The 20,469-nt window shown below is 40.8% G+C and overlaps 1 protein-coding gene across 1 annotated transcript in view; it reads right to left on the minus strand.

Moving 5' to 3' along the window:
- Positions 1 to 20,469, minus strand: part of SHB (SH2 domain containing adaptor protein B) — a 286,723-nt gene that overhangs the window by 78,148 nt on the left and 188,106 nt on the right. Inside the window, exon 3 of the mRNA XM_068234329.1 lies at positions 16,847 to 17,059. Coding sequence (XP_068090430.1) covers positions 16,847 to 17,059 — 213 coding nt within the window. The remainder of the gene's footprint in view (positions 1 to 16,846; positions 17,060 to 20,469) is intronic.

A 20,469-nucleotide genomic window follows, 5' to 3' on the forward strand; every position in this document is an offset into this window, starting at 1 on the left:
AGTGGCACTGATGGCGTGCAATCGTGCAGGTTGCATTCTGAACACAAGGCCATTCTGCGTTTACAATGTGAACGAAACCTTAGAAAGTATTTTGTAAAAGTGGTTTAAGAATAAAATAACTGATGGTACAATTTGAGCAATAAGCAGAAATAATTCACAAAACACTAGACAAGTCACAGTTGTTTTGAATGTTACTCAAAACACACGTTTTCCAGTATATGGTGCATAACAAAATATGTCATGCAACACTAATTTGGCATGATACAATGTCAAAGATTGAATCTTATCTTTAAATGGGTGAGTTCATGCATTTTTCAAGAAAAATGTAAACCACAGAATTATTTCAATCTCAGTGTGTCAGCAGGCATTATCTAGAATAACACAAGAAATAGCATTTCTAAATTTCCAAAGCAACTCCATTAACAGTTTAAAAAATTATTAGCAATCCATTGCACAAGGTAAACAGTGTTCCTGCCAAACTTATTGAAGCCCAAACATTTTTTTTTTTTGCTAATGCAAAACCGTGGCAATATGAGCTACATCCAGTAAATCTTTTCACAAACCATGAATACACATCCCCACTAATTCCCTGCCTACACCTAGCTCAGTTTACCTATGTGGCCAATGCTGGGAGTCTCAGAGAATGTAAAAGCAAGCTCAGATCTCTTTGCTAGGGAGATATGAACAAATAGTTACAAGCAAAGCTAGAGGGCATTCCACAATGTACTCACTGAGATGCAACTGGAACAGCCAAAGACGTTTGAACAATAGTTTGGTCTGAACAAAATAGTATTTTAACAATAGCTGCAGAAACTTAAATAGACTCTGTAACAAAATGTTCAGCCTTATTTCTTCTATCCTATAAGTTCCTATACCTGTTCTAATGCGGTCTGTCTTACTGCAGCCCTTCTTAGTTGCACAGTGGCTGTATTATCTCTATTATATAATCTAATCTTCTTTCCTCTGACGGCTTTGGCGGGCTCAGGCAGGAATGTGCTGCTCTGTGATAGGATAGAAGCTATACACACCCTCTCCAGGCCCCCTGGAGGCTCTGTGTGAGTCACAGACTGAGCTCCTCTCAGCCTATCACACTCTGGATAGCAGCCATGTCTTGTTTGTAAACACTGCCTAAAACTGGCAATTACAAGCCAGAACTGCAGCAGGGAGTGGCAGAAACAGCACAGAGGGACCCAGGAGAACATAATTAATAGAATGGTATGCTTTTTATTGTAAAAATTTTACAGTACAGATTCTCTTTAAAAGTAGACCTAACTCCGAATGTATAATTAGTCAGTTGCAGCACCAGCTGTTAGTGCTCTTTTCTACCAACAAACAGCAAATGGCATCTCAAACAAGCTGCAATTTGCTCCATTTAAAACCAACTTGCTTTTAATCACAATTTTCAGCAGGCATTAAAAAACTATTACAGGCCAAACAATAATGAAGCATACAGAGCCTTTGCCATTGGTTAAACATGTAAGCACACTGGTAGAAAAGGGGCACCCCAGTTTAAAAGTTAATCATGGCACACTTTGATTGCAAAATGACACCGATAATAAAATTAGAAAGCAGCAGGTGGAAAAGAACTGTAAGTTAGCTTTATTTCACTTGCTGATTTTAGTGGGGGGGGGGGGGGGGGGGGGGGGGGACACCTTGGGACAGAGTTTCTTTAAAATGTGAGCTTCTGTTCTCCATCTGAATTCTTTAAAGCGATGGGGAGTTTCACTGGCAGGGAGGTAAGCTCATGAGGTCAACTCTAATTATACTTCAACTTTAGCAGCCTGACTCTATAAAACTCCTGATCACATACAGTTTTCGGCCCAGTGCACACCAAAAACCTCTAGCAGATCCGCAAACGCTAGAGGTTTTTGAAGCAGATTTCAGAGCGATTCTAGGCATGTTTTCTAAACATGCCTAGCGTTTTTTGAAACGGTTTTGTGTAGCAGATTACAAATATTGTTACAGTACAGCGGTTACTGAACAGCTACTGTAACAAAAACGCTTGGAAAACCGTACTGATCTAGCAATTTTCAGAGCGGTTTACCATTTTCCTATTCTTTACCTTGAAGCAGAAACGCCTCAGAAATCCAAAAAATGCTGCAGCCCGGGAGTTTGTGTTTGTGTAAAAAAAAACGAACTGCTCTGGTTTGCACCATCCCATTCACTTTCATTAGCCAAGAGGTTTTCCCCCTGCAAGCGTTTTAAAAAACGCTTCAGGACTGTTCTGGTGTGCACCAGCCTTCTATCAGGTAAAGTTGGATTATGCTTCTTTGCTCGCACCGTTTCTATTAATCATGTTTGCGTTTATCCCAAAGATAACTTTTCACATATTACAATAATTTTAAGTTTCATATCTCAAATAAAAATTAAACTACGTTTTCAGTGCTATGGTGAATATGACAATTAGAAAAACAAGAGGGTAAGGGTCTTAAATATGGAAGCAAGCCACTGTAGTATTTCCCTGATATGATTTAATCTAACAAGCGGAAAGCAAATTTAGTGGTAAGACTTGTGACGCCAGTCGGAAATATTCAATGACTGCAAAGTAAACTCCATCAAACTTAGTGAATCAGTATGAGGGATTCTGTTACAACGGCTTGTACTTTACATGAGATAAAAATTAAGTCTCAAAAAGTGCAAGATGATATATCACCAATTCCATATTGGTTGGGATAGCTGCCTGGGAGGAATAGATTAATTTTATTAGTCACAGAGTCATTTACAATGCACTCCATGATGTCTGTGTTTACTTTTGTCCTTGCTGAGTGATCTTACAAACCAGTGTGTTCCTGTAAAAGTGTGTATAACATTACAGCTGTAGACAGTGTAATGAGTGATGGTCTCCGGAGAGATGAACTGACATAGTACTGTAGACTGGCAAGTAATGTGAAAACTACACAACACAGAATAAATATATTCACTGTTATTATTGTGTATGTACATAATGCTCACATACAGTATATTGTAAATATTGTCAACCAGTTGTAGCAAATACGGCAGGAGGAAGGATGCCTGGAAAGGGATCATGCTGTCTCCCATATTGAACTGTAAATAACAATTGTCAGGAAAAGAAGTCTAGTGTCTGTACGTAGCTTTAGGTAGAGGGCAGACTTAGTAACAAAAAAACCAAAAACACACATATGAAAGAAAACACCATTTACAAAGTGGCTAATGGATATTAGAGATGGCTCGAACCTCCGATTTTCGGTTCGTGAACTTCCGCAAAAGTTTAGTTTGCGTGAACTTTCGCGTACCGCAATAGACTGTAATGGGGAGGCGAACTTTGAAAACTACAAAAACTTATGCTGGCCACAAAAGTGATGGAAAAGATGTTTCAAGGGGTCTAACACCTGGAGTGGGGCAAGGCGGAGTGGGATAGACGCCAAAAGTCCCGGGGAAAAATCCAGATTTGACGCAAAGCAGCGTTTTAAGGGCAGAAATCACATTGAATGCTTAATTGCAGGCCTAAAGTGCTTTAAAACATCTTGCATGTGTATACATAAATCGGGGAGTGTAATTAGAGTACTGCTTCACACTGACACACCACACTCACTGTGTAACGCACCGCAAACAGCTGTTTGTGTAGTGACGGCCGTGCTGGACTGGTGCGCACCATGGCCAGAGTGCAGGCCGTGGCGGTTTTCAAGCCCATATGGTCGCCGGGCTGTGGTAGCTCAATGATAGAACAACAGTGACTGTCAGGTAGGTATATGCAGTGATGGGTATTATAATGTGCACCTGTCAAACACAGACAGGTACCCGACGGGCTCAGTGACACTACGTGCGCTCACCTAGGCAGATGGGTGCACTGAAGTGAACAACATGTAGTAAGTATATGCAGTGATGGGTATTACAATGTGCACCTGTCACACACACAGGTAGTCACTGAATGTGCTGGGCCTGGCAGTGGCACACACAGTAGGAATTACCAAGGCTGTCTATGCAACAAGTGTCAGTGGGACACACACACAAATAAAAAAAAAATAGATCACAAGAACAAGATTAGCTCTCAAAAGAGCTGTTGAGGGGGGCTTTTTTTCTAGCAATAACAATCAGCCAGGAGCAAGCTAAAAAGCCTACAAGAGCCTAACTAAGCTTTCCCTATGAGAGTCTGCAGCAGCTATCCCTTCTCTAATTATTGCAGGCACACGAGTGAGTCCAATGCCTGATGCTGCCTGCCTTTTATAAGGGGGGGGGGGGGGGCTCCAGGAGGGAGTGTAGCCTAATTGGCTACAATGTGCCTGCTGACTGTGATGTAGAGGGTCAAAGTTGACCCTCATGATGCACTATGGGGGCGAACCAAATTTCCGGAAAAGTTTGCGGTTCTCCGCGATCGCGAACCCCGGAAGTTCGCCGGGAACCATTCGCTGGCGAACCATTCGGGCCATCTCTAATGGATATTTAGCAACCTATCCAAAAGAAGAATTCAGAAGTGTAAATAGATTTTAACCATTTATGATTTAATGACCAGCTGAATTCTGTCTTGTGAGTATGGTATATCAGCTTTCAGCAAAAGCTCCACTGGTCAACCAATGATGATTTTCTTACCAGTTGAATTCTGGCCCTTGATTAAATTACCGTATATTCCGGCGCATAAGACGACTGGGTGTATAAGACGACCCCCCAACTTTTCCAGTTAAAATATGGAGTTTGGGATAGGTTTGCTGTATAAGAATACCCCTCTCTTCCAACGCACACCACATAAAAAAAACACAAAACATAAATTGGTGCTATGTTTGAACAGATACTGGTGCTGTACTGTATGTGATACCCAGTATGTAACAGTATATAAGCGATTGACTGGTTGGATTGGTCAACTCTCCCTCTATTTAAGTGGTTTGGTCAGCTCTCCTTGTCTGTTTATCAGAGCAGTATGGAAGAATAGATCACGCTGTGCCCATAAAACACGCCTCTTTCATCCTTCTGGCCCATCCTTGTATCCCATTTACCTCCTTCTCTGCCTCTCAGATCTTGGAAATGCGCGCCTGCGCGGCTTTACTACAGTTTTCAGCAGCGAGATCTGAGAGTTAGTAACAGGATAATGCGTATCATGACACCTGGCGTATAAGACGACCCCTGACTTTTCAGAAGATTTTCAAGGGTTAAAAAGTAGTCTAGAATATAATGTATATTGACTTCTGACACAGAGTGTTTTGTCACTTTTGTAAAAGATCAGGATATTGAAGTGTCCCCCTCCTCCTCCCGAAACACACACACACACACACACACACACACACACACACACACACACACACACACACACACACACACACACACACACACACACTTAATATGCTGAACTATAAACCTCAAACTTTGTGTAACATCTGTAGGAATGGCGGCTGGGGACACGCAGGGTGTACCAGCAGCCGCCTCCGCTTCCTCTTCTCAGACCTCATCCGTTCCGTCGGCGTCTAGGTACGGTATTGTCATCTGCTCATGGGGTCGCTGTCTCACGCGGGCGCACACGGAGACAGGACCTTTATGCTGGGAGAAGGCGCGTCAGGTGACCTGCTGGTCGGCTGACGTCAGAGGTGACTCTCGCCGCTCGGATTGGCTGTTTCGAGATGGGCGGGGCTGAGAGTCTTCCTCGGCTTCATAAAGCCTTCGTTCACCATTTGCAAACTGTCTGCTGTCGTGAATACTTTGTGTTAGCGCTCAGACCTTAGACTAGTTCCCAGGTGCTGAAACCAAGGACTTCACACCAGACTAGGAATTGTGACATTGTTATTGATTACTTGTGTATGTTTCTGGCTATACTCTGACCTCGCATTTGCTTACTGATTCTGTACTTCCGCCTATCTGATCCCTGTTGCTGAACTTCTGCCTGATTACCTACTATTCTCTTGCCTATCGCTCTGTACTGATATTACCTCTCTGTTGCCGAACCTTGCCTGTCTGACCACTCCTCTCACCAGTGGGCCCTTGCCACTGGTGAGGTGTTTATATATACCCACCAGCTCCTCTCATGAGGTGACACTTGTTTCTGATAGTTCCTTGCCAGCTCCTCTGGTAAGGGTTTGTTAAACTATACAGTTACCGTGTCTGATCGTACTTTACCAGCTCCTCTGGTAAAGTCTTGTTAATTAATACTGTCTTATCACTGATAGTACCTTGCCAGCTCCACTGGTAAGGTGTTGCCAAACTATCTCGTTCTGTTGTAGCTAGGACCCACCAGATCCACTGGTGAGGACTAGTGTTGATTCCAGTTAGCACACACCAGTTACTCTGGTGAGGTTCAGAGTTAGTATATAGCTCCAGTGACTGATAGTACCTTGCCAGCTCCTCTGGTAAGGGCTAGCTAAAGTACTCAGTCACTTGTGCTGTTAGTACCTTACCAGCTCCTCTGGTAAGGTTTAGCCAAACTGCTCTGACTCTCTCTTTTGCTTATACTTTACCAGCTCCTCTGGTAAAGGTCTATTGTTTATATTTGTGTTGTTAGACTCTCCAGCTCCACTGGAGAAGTCTATACTGTTGCACCAAACACCACACCTTACTCTCTGCTAGCTATACTTGTATTATTGTTGATACTGCAGATCACCACATAATCAGTTATAGCGTCTGTATTATTTGTGGTTCTGCAGAGCACAAATAATCAGACGTCTGAGTTGCAGCACCCAATCGTTACACTTTGCCTAACATTTGTTCTCATACCCTCTCCTGACCTAACGTTATTTCATTACTATTGCTTCATATGCCTACCAGTTCTTTCTGTGCTATGTGTCTAACAAGCCTTACATTTCAACTACTCCTAACCCTAACCTCCACCTTGTAGGTGGTGCTTGATCCAAACCTAACCAACAATATTTTCATAGCCTTAATTAGAAGGAAAATCTCAACTTCACCTCAACACTTTCCAAATGCTTTACACCAACGTCCTATAACCTCTGACCTCCCTGATGCATGAACATTTCAATTATTATCGGGGCACTTAAATTACAGCAGAAACAATATGATGGGGTACTTCAGGGGTAACAGCCATCTTTATAAACAATATTCATTTTCACCCGATGGACAAACAGATGCAGGATGGTGTGAAAGTGCTAGATTAACTCAGGGAGGTCTGCTGCTTCAGATAAATGTTTTTTTCTCCAAATTAATGTCTAACTCGGGTTCTCTTGAAAGCACACCTGTAGTGAGAGGGATATGGAAGCTGACATATTTATTTCCTGTTAAACAATGCACATTGCTCAGCTGTCCTGCTATAACCTCTAATCATTTTAGCTGTAGACTCTGAACAAGCATGCAGAGCAGGTGCCCTGACTGAAGTCTGACTGGATAAGATGCACGATTGTTTCAAGTGTCTGCAGACAAATGAACAGCAGGACTGCCAGGTAACTTCTATTGTTTAAAACGAAATAAATATGGCACCCTCCATATGCTTCTTACTTCAGCTGTACTTTAACATGGCACAGATGGGATTTATGATGTGCTCTTTGCTGTTGACAACACATATGAAGGTTTTAGAAACATTTTTTTAAGGACTTCATTGTAAAACAGATCTAACAGCACAAAATTACAAAACTTACTCAGTTATGTGCCTTTAGCTCAATATTCATAATTTCTGTCATCAAAATCCATTACTTTATTGGGAAAAAGTAGAACTTTTTCGAATTGATTTTCTAGAGATTTGTCAGATCATCTGGAGTGATCATCTGCTGGCTGTTGAATGGCTCCATCTGCTATGAATCTCAGTTTGGCACATCTAATCCACTTTTATCAAAAAATGGAATAGGCTGTACATGAAAGGCCAATTCAAAAATAAAATGTGCAAGTTCTATAAAACAATGATTTTAGAAACAATATTTTAATGCGCTTGCACAAACTGTACTTGAAAGGAAACTGTCCTGTTAAAAGATAAAATTCAAAAGTGTTTAATCCTTAGAGAAGAGAAAAGTATTCTCCAATTAGCTTCTTGACCCTCCATGATGAAGCAGAGTTTTTAAAAGAGAATTATAAAGGGCTAAGTGTATGAAAGCAATCACAGAGCAATTAGAAACAAAATCACCACAACTATGTACAACTTAAGTCGGACGTTAACATGCTTAAAGGACCAGTATCACAAAAATGTAAAAAGCATTAGTATGCATATGTATAAAATGTACCTATACAACAGTAAAATGCACTATTGTCTACTGCCAGAAGATCTAACCAGTCAATACTTAAAGGGACACTTAAGGCAACTAAAAAAAAAAAAGAGTTTTACTCACCTGGGGATTCTACCAGCCCCCTGCAGTTGTCTGGTGCCCACGCAGTCTCACTCCGATGCTCCTGTAGCCCGCCGGCAGCCACTTCGCGTTCCTGGCTGCAATAGCGCCCTCAATACTGCTATTGCGGCCAGGAACACGACGAATCATTATGGTAACGCATTTCTGCAGTGCGTTACCTCTAAATGCACATGTTACCAGGTACAGGAAAGCATACATTTCATTGACTGTATATGCTTTACTGTACCTACTTAATGCAACGGTAATGCAGCGTTAATCTGTGTTACCACTATTTTGTTGCGTTACAAATTTACAAAGCAACGTCCCACTGTGAACCTAGCCTCATACTTTCTGATCTCCACTTACTGCATGCAACCCTTAAATCTGTTCCATCACTTCAGAAACCATCTCACTATAAGGCAAAACAAAAAAAGTTGCAAGAGTCAAGTGAATGTGCCACTATTAAGACTGCTATTTTCTAACTAGGAGATAATTACAAAAAAAGCTCCAATTAAATGTCCTCACTGCTATTTAAAAACATAAGTAACTCAATGCGACAGAGATGTTTAACATACAAAACACACACCTTCGTCAAGAGAATGGTTGTGAAGCTTTTCGGAAGACTTGTACATGAGGATTAGATTTAATTATATCTGTTTCCAGCCGCATAGAAAGGTTATTAAAAGCCAATTACCTCCTTTAAATGCAATGAAGCAAGCCAAGGCTATTCCAACATCCTTCTTGCACTACTTAATACTAAAATTAACTGCATTTTAATTCTTGATGATAACTTTCCCTCATGAGGGGAAGTCAGGAGGTGGCAAAATGCAGAGCAATTTTCAGCTCTATTTGAAGGGAAAGATAACATAGTGGACTCTTTTTGTTTGTTCTTTTCTAAATTAGACAGATCTATGGAGAGCAAATTATACTTTTGTGCAGATTCAGTGCAAATGCAAATGTGTGTCTGCATAATACACAGAAAACAAAGCTAGGCAATAAATGTATCATACTGACAGGAAAGGGCATCACTCTGTTGAGAGAGAATGAATTAAAGGACCCCTGCGAACATCTTAAAATTTAAAATACACGCACAGATCAGAAGTACGTTTCTTCCAGGGTAAAATTAGCCATAAATTGCTTTTCTCCTATGTTGCGGTCACTTACAGTAAGTAGTAGAAATCTGAACCAACAGGTTTTGGACTAGCCCTTCTTCTTATGAAGGATTCTCAGGGTTTTCTCTATTTTCAAAAGCACTTGGTTAACGGCAGTTAAACCGCCAAAAAAGTGTGCAGTGAGCAGGCAGGCTGGCTAGCACCTTTGTATAATTTTTTTTTCAAGGAGTGCCTTTATAACGAATAAAGGCTATGCTAAAAATCCCCTATGGAGAGGTGGACTAGCCCAAAACATGTCAGTAAATGTCAGATTCCTACTACCTATTGTAAGTGACAGCAACATAGGAGAAAAGTTAATTTTACTCTAGAAGAAACATGCTTCTTTTTACATATATCTTACATTTTTAGATTTCTATGACAGTGGTCCTTTATGAGTTATTTTTGAAGAGCAATGGTACCAAATTACAAAAAATTAGTATGTTCCATATTGAATATAGGACAAAAAGGTTTTCAGTCAAGCAGAAAGAGGAAGGTCACATGTGATCTGCCATGTCCATGCCATCACTGCACTGAGCTGTCAGTTCATATTTACACATTGAACAGTTTTAGGTCCCATGAGCCTTTGCTACCCTCAGTTGAACCCATGCCAGAAGCCGCACACAGGAAGGTCAGTGGAACAGATCGAATATTAGTGACAGGGTGAGCTCAAGAGAAATGCCACTTTCATTTGAAATGTGTATAAACATGCATCACAGTTCATCAATGATGTACAACTCTGTAACTTCAAGGTATTAAAAAAAATCTTTCCGTTTCAACATACAGCCAGCTATGGATGTTCAAAACTTATAGCAAGCTCAAACTTCTCTTCTCTGAGAGTACACAGAATCTCCTTCCTCTTTGCATACTTAAAACTGTACAGAGCAGAAGCCTTATTCTATTCTCCATACACCTGTACTAGCTGGTTTATTGCCAGCAGGTGGTGACACTCACGTGGCAGATTGTGACAAGAACACCTTAGAACAGCTGTGTTCTAAATGCCCATGGAAACCGTGATGGCAAGCTGGAAATAAAATATTAGCTACTGATTATTGCAATGTATTGAGCTGAAATGAAGGCATCTCTTCCCCTTTCCGCCCCCCCTCCCCCCATTAGTCTCCACCAAGCTCCATCAGTCGAGTATGGTACTTTTAGAGCTGTCAATAAAGCCAACATATAGAGACCACCCCAGAAGCTGTGCTACACTAGACAGAAACAAGCGTGGCACCCATTACTTCAACCTTTGCCAGCTCAATCTGTGTTAAAACTCTTGAAGCTATTTTTTTCCCATTCTAGAATCATCAATGGCCATAAGCAGTCTAAGCATCAAATGTCCTGTTGGGCAAGCCTTCTTCCCAAACAGATTTATGATCTCCGGTAACCAAAAATTACTTCAGATTCCAACTCCCTAGCGCTGCAGCCTATGTCCAGTTATTGTTATGAATGTATGCATTTGCCTATTTGATCATAAGTGCTATACATAATACACACATGTATACTAGCAGAAATTCCAAATATATAAAAATCTAAAACCTGCAACTCCTCTCCATACTTAGACATCACTGGAGAGTGACAAGCATTTTTAGAAAACTTGCCTGTTACAACTCTTCCCCTTGCAAATTGTGAACTAGCAGGTGTTTTACATATAAACAGCAGCAGCAAGTAGAATCAGCCTCAGGCATTTTATTATATAACCATATAAAAGCTTTTGCATGTCACTTTGTTTCCTACAGCCACAGGCAAGGAAGTGGCCTGTAACTGAGGCTCAGCTGCAGATGGCATAGAAAAAAGTCTAATCGTAAAACACACGTGCTGAAAAATAAACTGTATATAACACTGTATAGCTCTACAATAATGGGGAATGCTTCCAAAACTTAAAATGACCCTGTGGAGAGAGAGAGATATAGAGGCTTGCCATTTCTATCTTAAACACTGCCACTGCCAGTTTCCTGGCTGTTCTGCTACTTTATCTGGCTTGAATGGTGTCTGAATCACATAGCGGAAACAAGCAGACTTTAGGGCCTGTTTCCACTAGCATGTCTTGGGATTCAATCACTTGTGGATCACAAAACGCTAGGTTCTTTAAAGCTAATGGAAACTGCACAGAATCGCAGTGGTTTATACTCTGCTTTGCTCTGTTCAGGTCATGCAACCGAGGGACCACCCAGAATTTGGACTTTAATTTGTAATATGCTTTAGTTAACATAAGTGGACAGACATAACTAGACCATTTACCAGGTATATCCTTTACAATGCAAGTATGTTTGCAGAACTGCTATACTATACAAAGAAATCATGCTATTTCTTAACTTTGCACAGTAAAATACATGTACGTTATGTGCTGAAGCACAGGGTACAGTTTACAATGTGAATTAACAGACGTGTTCCACTTCACTGAAGCAAATGTATCCAACAATAATCCAATGACACCAGTATGGCGGGCAAATGTTCAAAAATCACCTAATAATGCAGATGACAGGGCAATAAGTGTCACGGTTTCCAACAGAGGCAGGCATGATTAGAGAAACAGATGCTGAGCAAGCACAAGTTGGAGGCCTTGTTTTGCGGCTCTTGGGTGGTCTGTAACACTAATCAAACACTGTATATCACTCTCCTGTGATTGCCCAACATTCAGAGCAAGCCCAGGGCATATTAATCCCAAAGGACTTTCATCAAACGGCTAAAGCCCACAGAAGATATTAACATAGCACCTTTTAAATTCCTTGAGCACAATAACTGAAAATACTTTAAGTTCGTATGTGTAGAATTGCAATCGTACAACACGCAACACTGACCACCGTTACATGACATGGTTCTGCAGCAAAAAGCCATTGGCCTCCATGACCTGCACTAATGAAGGCTAAGCCTGGAACAGTGGGAATAACTAGTTATAAAACAGACAACGAGAACGTACTCCTTTTCAAACTGGTCTTTCATGTATTTTGTTTCTCCGTTTATGGGCTTACTGCTTAGTTCTGTAGGTTTGTCCCAGCTGTACGCCCCTCTTGTGCATTACCCCTGGACTCCATTAGGGTCTTCTGTTAGGTTCTTTCAACTGCTTACTCACAAGACTAGTCCAGGTAACTGAGCACAGGTTCATTTGCTACCATGACGTGGAGCTGCCCCATGATATACTTACTCAGGACTTCCTCCAGCCCCTTGCAGCCGACATGTCCCTCCCAGCATCTCTGCTCACAGCTGCCTGTCCAGGGATGACATAGAGGTCAGCCTCTGCACTGACAGGGACCCCGGGCTGGCGGCTGCGAGCGGAGATGTTGCGAGGGACAGGTCGGCTGCAAGGGTCTGGAGAAAGCCCTGGGTAAGTACATCATAGGGCAGCACATTTTGCTTGATGTTTCCTTTAAGCTTGTGGCAGAAGGTCTAAGCTTAGCAACATCATTGCTGTATCACCATGTTTGATAATAATGCTATCAACATATAGGATGAATATCATTTATTAGCGTAAAAACCAATCACATCGATTTTTATTTGCCTCATTGCACAGTTATCTCTTATACAGGCCATGACTGGAAAAATGAATCCCATTAAGCTGCCCATACAACCATGTTCTAATGGAGTAATTACAAAACACATACTTCATCTCCAAAATGAAAAATGTACATGAACATTTTCTAACTTCAGTTTGGTCATCTAAATTGCACGTATGAGGGTTTTTTTTTAGCTATAAAAGTGAAATTTGGCATTAAGTAAATCCACGCAGAAACTAAAAAACTAAAATCCTTAAAGTAAAATAGAGACCTTGGCAATTAAAGATTTGATACGTACCCGGGGCTTCCTACTTCCACATAAATATGTCCCACACTGTCCTCCCACGGTCTGTCTTTCAGCCGCGATTAGGGATGTGCTCACGAGTAATTACGAGTAGATAACTACTCAAATTTGTGATTCTAATGAGGCTAAATTGAATCAGGTGTGTGGCTGGGAGAGAGGGGGTTAATTACCCAGCTGCTGGCCACTTCTATGCGTATCACAGCCTCGCACGCATCCAATGGGACGTGTTCCATGACTCAGTATCGTGCACTTCCTCCATCCGGCTGCGCATGCGCAGAAGACCCAGACTGGACCCAACTGAGCCAGTTACTGGGGCTGATCGCGGCTGAACGGCACACTGCAGGAGGACAGCGTGGGACTCAGATGAGTTTGTGGGGTGGGAGGAAGCCCCGGGTAAGTATCAAATCTTTAGTTTCCAAGGTCTCTGGTACACTTTAAGCAAACAGTGTTGAGATAGATGTGTGTAGATACAGTATATCAGTGTGATTTTTAGCAAACCATCATATGTTTAATAAGATTATTCAGATTGAAAGAAAAGATATTAATTAAACAATCCACAGCATTATAGACTCCAATTTGCGATCATATCTAAACCAATTATGATTTTATCTATGAAAAAATCTGCCACGCTGACCAACCATTTGTTTAAGGCAATGATTGCTAATGCAACTGTTTAGGATACATAGGGCCCACCAGCTTTTCTGTTTTCATACAAAACTATGCAAATAATCTGATCAAAAATACAATCGCTCACTAAAAACTGCAGTTAATGGGCACCTTTAGCTGTCCAGCAACAAAAGTGTTACAGGCAGCTCAGCTGAGGGTCCCGATTATCTAATCTGCAGGTGCTTGCAGAGTTTTGTCTCCAACATGTGCTAGATAATCCTTGCCCAACACCATCATTTGGGCTCAGTCAAGCATCTAGTTCATGTACAGCTGCCCATATATGACATAGTTTAGTGATCTGCCTAAACAAGTGTTGAACAAGTGGCACTGCCCTTTTATCTTCACCTTTTATCATCCCACCTTCCGCTCCACGGAAAAGCACTAGCTTCTTCTGGCTGAGTATCATGAATGTACAGCCCTTATTTCCAAAATTGTTGCAAGAGCAACTAGTATTGAATGTTTAGGAAATGTGTATGACCTTGACTCACAGCAATCGACTCCCAGTGCACAGAGTTATGGCCAGGCTGGTGACTAGGCTGAGAGAAGATAGGGGGGAGTAGAAATGAAAATGAGGGATAAGGGAGGCCAGCTCTATTCATGTAGTAAGTCCTCAAGAAAAAAAGAAAAGACCAGCTTCTAGATCTAGATAAGCTCTGCTTTTGTTTATATGCACCGTACTGGCTTTATATGCTAGTTAGACGTTTTTAAAAAGCAGTGAGATTGCATTTCACCACAAATAGTTTAGCCAAAGATGTCAGCTGAGGTAGAACAGCAGAATGAAAATGATGCTCTGTGTAATGTGGCATCTGGCAGCACACAGTACAGGTAGGTATTGTTATTCTTAAAGTGGAGCTGTGAGCCATATTATCTCAGAAAAAAAAACATACTGTGTATAAGTAGATAAATACTTGCTTTACTTACATATGTATTGACTTGATTTTTTTTTATTCAACACAAATCTTTATTTGAATAAAGTTGCATAGTATATACATTCAGAACAAGTTGTATTCATAAGTACGCATATTAAAGGCTCAAGTCAAATATTTTTTTTTTTTGCAGTGTAATATCAGGTTCCATATTTAAGGTGTATTGCAGAGAGAATTTTAGCATTATTACTGAATGACATCATATAAACCATATTACTGTTTATAGTGTAACATAACATAACATTTAACGGGAGGAAAACCAGGAGGGGGGACGGGGAGTGGGTGAGGGGGGAAGGGGGGATATGGGTGGGGGGGAAGGGGGGATATGGGTGGGGGGGAGAGGGGGGATAGGTAAGGGACAAAGGGCAGGGAATATATTACTATTAGGTTTGTCCTCTTAGATATAAGTGTTTTCTATATGGTTGAGAAATCGGGTCCCAGAGAAGAAAAGCAGGGTGCATATTACGTTTGTTACAATTGTAGGATTATTTTAAAGTTGGCCTAAGGTCCTAGTTAGGCAGAATCTATAGTACCTAAAGTGTTATTGCATCATGGAGGTTCATAGTTCAAAAAGAAGGTTTCCCATGGATCCCATATTTTATCATGCGTATTGACTTGATTTTTATATACCGGTAGTAGTAAAATTAAAAAAAAAAGAAACCTTCTTAGGATTCTCCATTTTGTCTGTGTATCTTGAAGCCAATCCTGACATAATTTCCTCCCTTTCTCTGTCTGTGTTTGCATGGGCTGCCCTTCTCCCAGTCTTCAGACACTCCCACCAGGTCTGCACTAGGAAGTGCATTGAGAACAAGGAATGAGCTCCGGGTGAAATCCAAATTGGTTTCATTCGGATTTCATCCAGATTAGTGCACCTGATGTGGCTGGCGAGGGGCAGGGGGGGGGGGGGGGGGGGGGGAAGTTAAACCTACCCAGTATCCGTCTTCTTTGAGCTACCGTCCCACGTCGCATCTCAAGCCACGTTCCAAGCCACGTCACTTGACTACTATGCTTCCTCCTTCAACCCCGGAAGGAGAAAGCGTGGTAGTCACGTGAGCGTGGCGTGAGAAGAGACGTGGAACGGATTAAAGAAGACTGCTTTTTGGTAAGTTTAACATACACCCCCCCCCTCCAGCCACATCAGGTGCACTAATTATCTGGGTGAAATCCATTCAGATTTCATCCGTGGCTCATCCCTGCTGAGAAATATTGGCCAGTCAGAAAGGAACAGAGGTGTGGGAGGGGAAAACAGGAGGGAAAATCAGCCAATCAGGCTGCATTAGTTAAGCCTGAGGGGAAAGTAAAGAGGGAAAAAAAGAAAACCCAGCATGCCCTGCAACTTCGTGTGGTAGATATGTCAAATAAGAGCCAGGGAAACTGGGAAATGATGTTTTATAGAGAAGAAAAAGAAGAGTGATTTTTAACTTTTTGATTGCCTGATTAGCATCCTTATTACTTGTTTACCAGATAAAAATAAAGAATTTATTTTTGACTTTATGCCCGACAGTTAGTCGTTAAGGAAAATGAATATATGTTTTTTGTTTTTTTTAAACTCCCATAGTATTTTTTTTTTATTATATCAATATAGAAACAGATGGGGCTCTATTCAAACATCATGCCTACGGCTTTAATGTGCATCTCTTTAGTGGAAAAAAACACAACTTCCTTGAGAGCAAGTATGAGCATTGCAGCGATTTCAAAAGTCATTTCAAATCCTTACTAATCTTTTCCTTCGCCCTTCTCTCTACCAGACGTAGCTGAAGGTAAATGAAATGTTAGCATCAATTTGGCATGACAAATTCCCTGCAGATGTGAGTACAATGAACTGCATGGACGAAGCACTGACTGAAAACTGAAACAGAGGCAAAAATGAAAATGTGGATCAAATACTTCAAAAAACAACGCAGCGTGGTTGTGACTGCACGAAAGTCCAAATCTAGCATATTTTACAAATCATAGATGAACGTAGGCTTACCTGGAATCTTAACAACCTTAAGCTAAGTTTGCATATTAATGCATATTGCTTTATCATTTTTAATGAATGTTACCCATTTAGAATAACTCCCTAAACTGGCATATCAGAAAGGAGAGGGGTTAGTAGTTGAGATACCTGCTAATGCTGGTAAAGCTTTGTTCCATTCCCATGGCTGGTCATACTCATCAGCCGGTCGGTCATCATCTTGAGGCAATTTGCTCTCCCGCCCTCGCAGGCTAACAAGGCTTTCAGAGTCTGACTCCACTCCATTGCACTCTGGTTCGTACGGTGTATCATACAGCTGAATGTTCATCTGAGGTGCTTTCTGAGTCTCCTGTTTCTGTATGTCTAAGTGAAGAAAGGAAGGCAGACTTAATTATTATTGTTTTAAGAGACATTCATTTATCATTCTGTTTTTTTGTGTGTTTTTTTTTACACAAAAACAACTAACATTAAACTTCAGCTGCTTGCTACACAGTACATGTGTATTGACATTTATGTGCGATGACATTGCAAGGCAATCCAGACATTCTTTAGATTGTAAGCTCGCAAGGGCAGCGCTCTCTCTCCTCCTTTTGTGTCTTGGAAATCATTATACATTTTATTCATCATGTTACTTTTATCACTGTCATTACCACTTCTGTATTTTGTATTCTGTATGCTGTATCATTTTTTGTATTTTGTCACTAATTATGTATCTTGTATATTAGTGTACACCATTGTCTGTATTATGTACCCCATGTTTGTTTGTTACTTTGTACAGCGCCACGGAATATGTTGGCGCTTTATAAATCAATAATAATAATTCTGGAGGGAAACACACTGCCTAGTATCATAACACTCTGCCTCAGTCACAGGCCATTGATCCTCCAACAGTATGCTTTGACCCAAAGCATACGGCTAAAGGCTCATACACACATCCCAATAATCTGCCAAACTATCTTCTAAATTTGGCCTGTTGGAAGATAGTTGGGCGTGTAAACGGCTGGCAAACAACCAGACGACCAAATGATAACTGATTTTAACGTGTGTATAAGTCTTTTGAACAACTTTGTTTTTGAATGCAGACATATTGTGCAGTTTGTCATTTAGCTTGCACACATAGTATTTAAGTGAGTTGGTTGTTTAGTTGGTTGGCGCGTGTGTATGTATTTGTCGTGTAAATAACTTGTTGTACAGTTGGTCATGTTGTGTATTGATTGTGCATTATGTTGGATATGTGTATGAGCTTTAAAAGCACCCATGCATGGTTAAGAACAAAACACTGTGCTATTCAGAACTGGCCTTCTAGGAGACCTGATTTATGTTATATTGAACATCTATGGAAAGTAGTGCAACATGTAGGCTGAACAGGGCACCCTTCAGATCTGTCCCAGTCAGAGCAATTTGCTCAGGAATATTAGGCCAAATACCCTGTTGACATGAACGCAAGACCCACTGGAAATACACAGGTGTTCCTCTGAGAAATATATAGTTAAGGGTCTGAACATTTTATCCATTTCATACAGTAGTTTTTTTTTTTTTAATTCTGCTGAATCAAAACTAAAGCAACATCCGAACACCATTTTATGTGGTCTTAAAGAGCTTTCCATCTGCATGATTGTTAGTAGTAAAAGAAAGAAGAAAGTTGTATGCGGTGTCTGTACACCCGGTCTTCAACATTTCCAGGGAGACGGCAGGCCACTGCAGAGGTATGTACGTACACTTCATTTTTGTGACTTGTGCACATGTACACCATTTTATCTTTTTTTAATACATTTTCTGGTAGCGTAACTATATATTTAAGAGACAGTACTCATCCTTACTACTTAGGTCTACTATTTGCACACATTGATGGCACACATTTAAAAGTATGGTACCTTTGCCCTTCCTGTCCATACTCCTGAAAGCTACAAGCAAGCATTCTTTTTAAGAAAGACAGCTGTTAGCGGTTTGAAGTTGTCACCCCCTCCGCTCCAACCCCATCCACTAGCCTGAGCATCCCACAATACACATGTAACTTCCGGCTTGCTGTGAACAGATTGGTGGAATACAGTATACAGCACAGGTTGCGGATCTTCATTGCCATCTTTCTTACTACAGATGAAAGCACACAAAGCACACCAGTGCAGTGGCCACAGTCAAGTATAGCACCTGATGTCTTTAGGGTGCCCACTAGAAACACCCTGTTAAATATTCAATAATGTGCCAGTAACTAAGACCATGTTTCAGATTTTGGTCCATTATGCGATCGAGTTTGACAGCCCTGATTTAAAGCTAAGACTGGTGACTGTGCATTTTATCACAAGGTTGAGCTGTAGAATGCAGTAGACAGCAAGGAGCATCTACATAATTACTGAAATCAGTAACTGCATAATCAGTATATGAGACTCATGAAATGCAGTGAGGGATATGTGATTCTTTTTTATTTTTTTATTGGTGCCACCATTTCCTCCCAAATATCTTCATATAAAAACTATAGCCATTGATTGGAATACAAAAAGAGAAAAATAACAAAATCAAGAATATTGAGAGAAAAAAGTCAGCAGACGTAATCTGTGAAACACGTTGCAAAGACGATGCAACGTATTTTGCTCACATTTAGAGAACACATTTTGGATCTGAATGTGTAGGATTGCTGTCTTTAGCACTTAAAGTGTATTACACAGTATTACAAACAAGGCAAATGGCATTATTACCATTACATTCATTTCCAATCAGAGGTACCACACTAAACCAGGCTGACACACACTGACTTAGCTATATAACCCGGAATCTTGTGCTTGATAAAAAATAAATGCGTTAAGTGCTTGGTGCTTCAATGTTTAAACATCTTTCTGCATTCCATATAGAATACTATGTATATTTAATTTATAATGACACAATGCAGAAACAATTACTGAAACAAAATTACTTTCACATTTTAGGATTTGTAAAAAAAAAAAAATGAATAAAAAAAAAAATGGACTACCAGTGACAGATGTTAAAGAAAAGTTCTGTAACCCTTAACTACCCATCAAAGAGGATTAACATTTAAATGAAAGAAAGCTAGGAGTAACTATCCTTTATTAGTCCAGTGATCTGACCATAGTCATGGTCTCTCACAATCACAATAGACAAGGCGCTGCTGCTCTTGCTTGGAAATTCCACTTCCCGGATTATAGTCAGGCCAAGTACATCAGCCGTATGTTGTATGTATATTATCCCTGTGTGTGCATGCAGTTCCTCCCAGGGCTTGGCTCAGTTTGAGGTTGCTTTCCAGTGCCCTCTCCCACCCTGGGGTCTCTCCATCATCTCTCTTTCCATGCTAATCCAGTACTTCACTCTATTTCTCATTTGTCTTCTATCCCACTGCTCACAGGAAAGGATGCACAACTTAGGCCAATCAAAGGATTATACCTTAATAAAATCCAGTCCAGGTTTGTTATATAGGATTCCAAATCTTAGCCAATTTTTTTTTACACGTAATCTAAACTTGTGAAAATAAAACATTTTCATCCAGAACTACTCTATACAGTGCAATCATTTCAACAACCTGTCTTGCCATGTCTGTAGTGGAGACAGACATGCCAGACAACTGTAGTGTGAGATAGCAGAGCACCTGAACAAAGAGAAGCAGTAGTAACTGGATGTATCCACAAGTGAACTGCTGAGACTGTGTGACAATGGAATTTTGGATGTGTTCGTTAGGCGTGCACTGCTGTCACATTTGCATGGAGAACAGGCTAGAACACAGCCATGTAGTCCGGCTGACACTACTCTAGACACTGTCTAGCTCA

Source organism: Hyperolius riggenbachi, chromosome 1 (assembly GCF_040937935.1).
Source record: "Hyperolius riggenbachi isolate aHypRig1 chromosome 1, aHypRig1.pri, whole genome shotgun sequence".
NCBI classification, from domain to species: Eukaryota; Metazoa; Chordata; class Amphibia; order Anura; family Hyperoliidae; genus Hyperolius; species Hyperolius riggenbachi.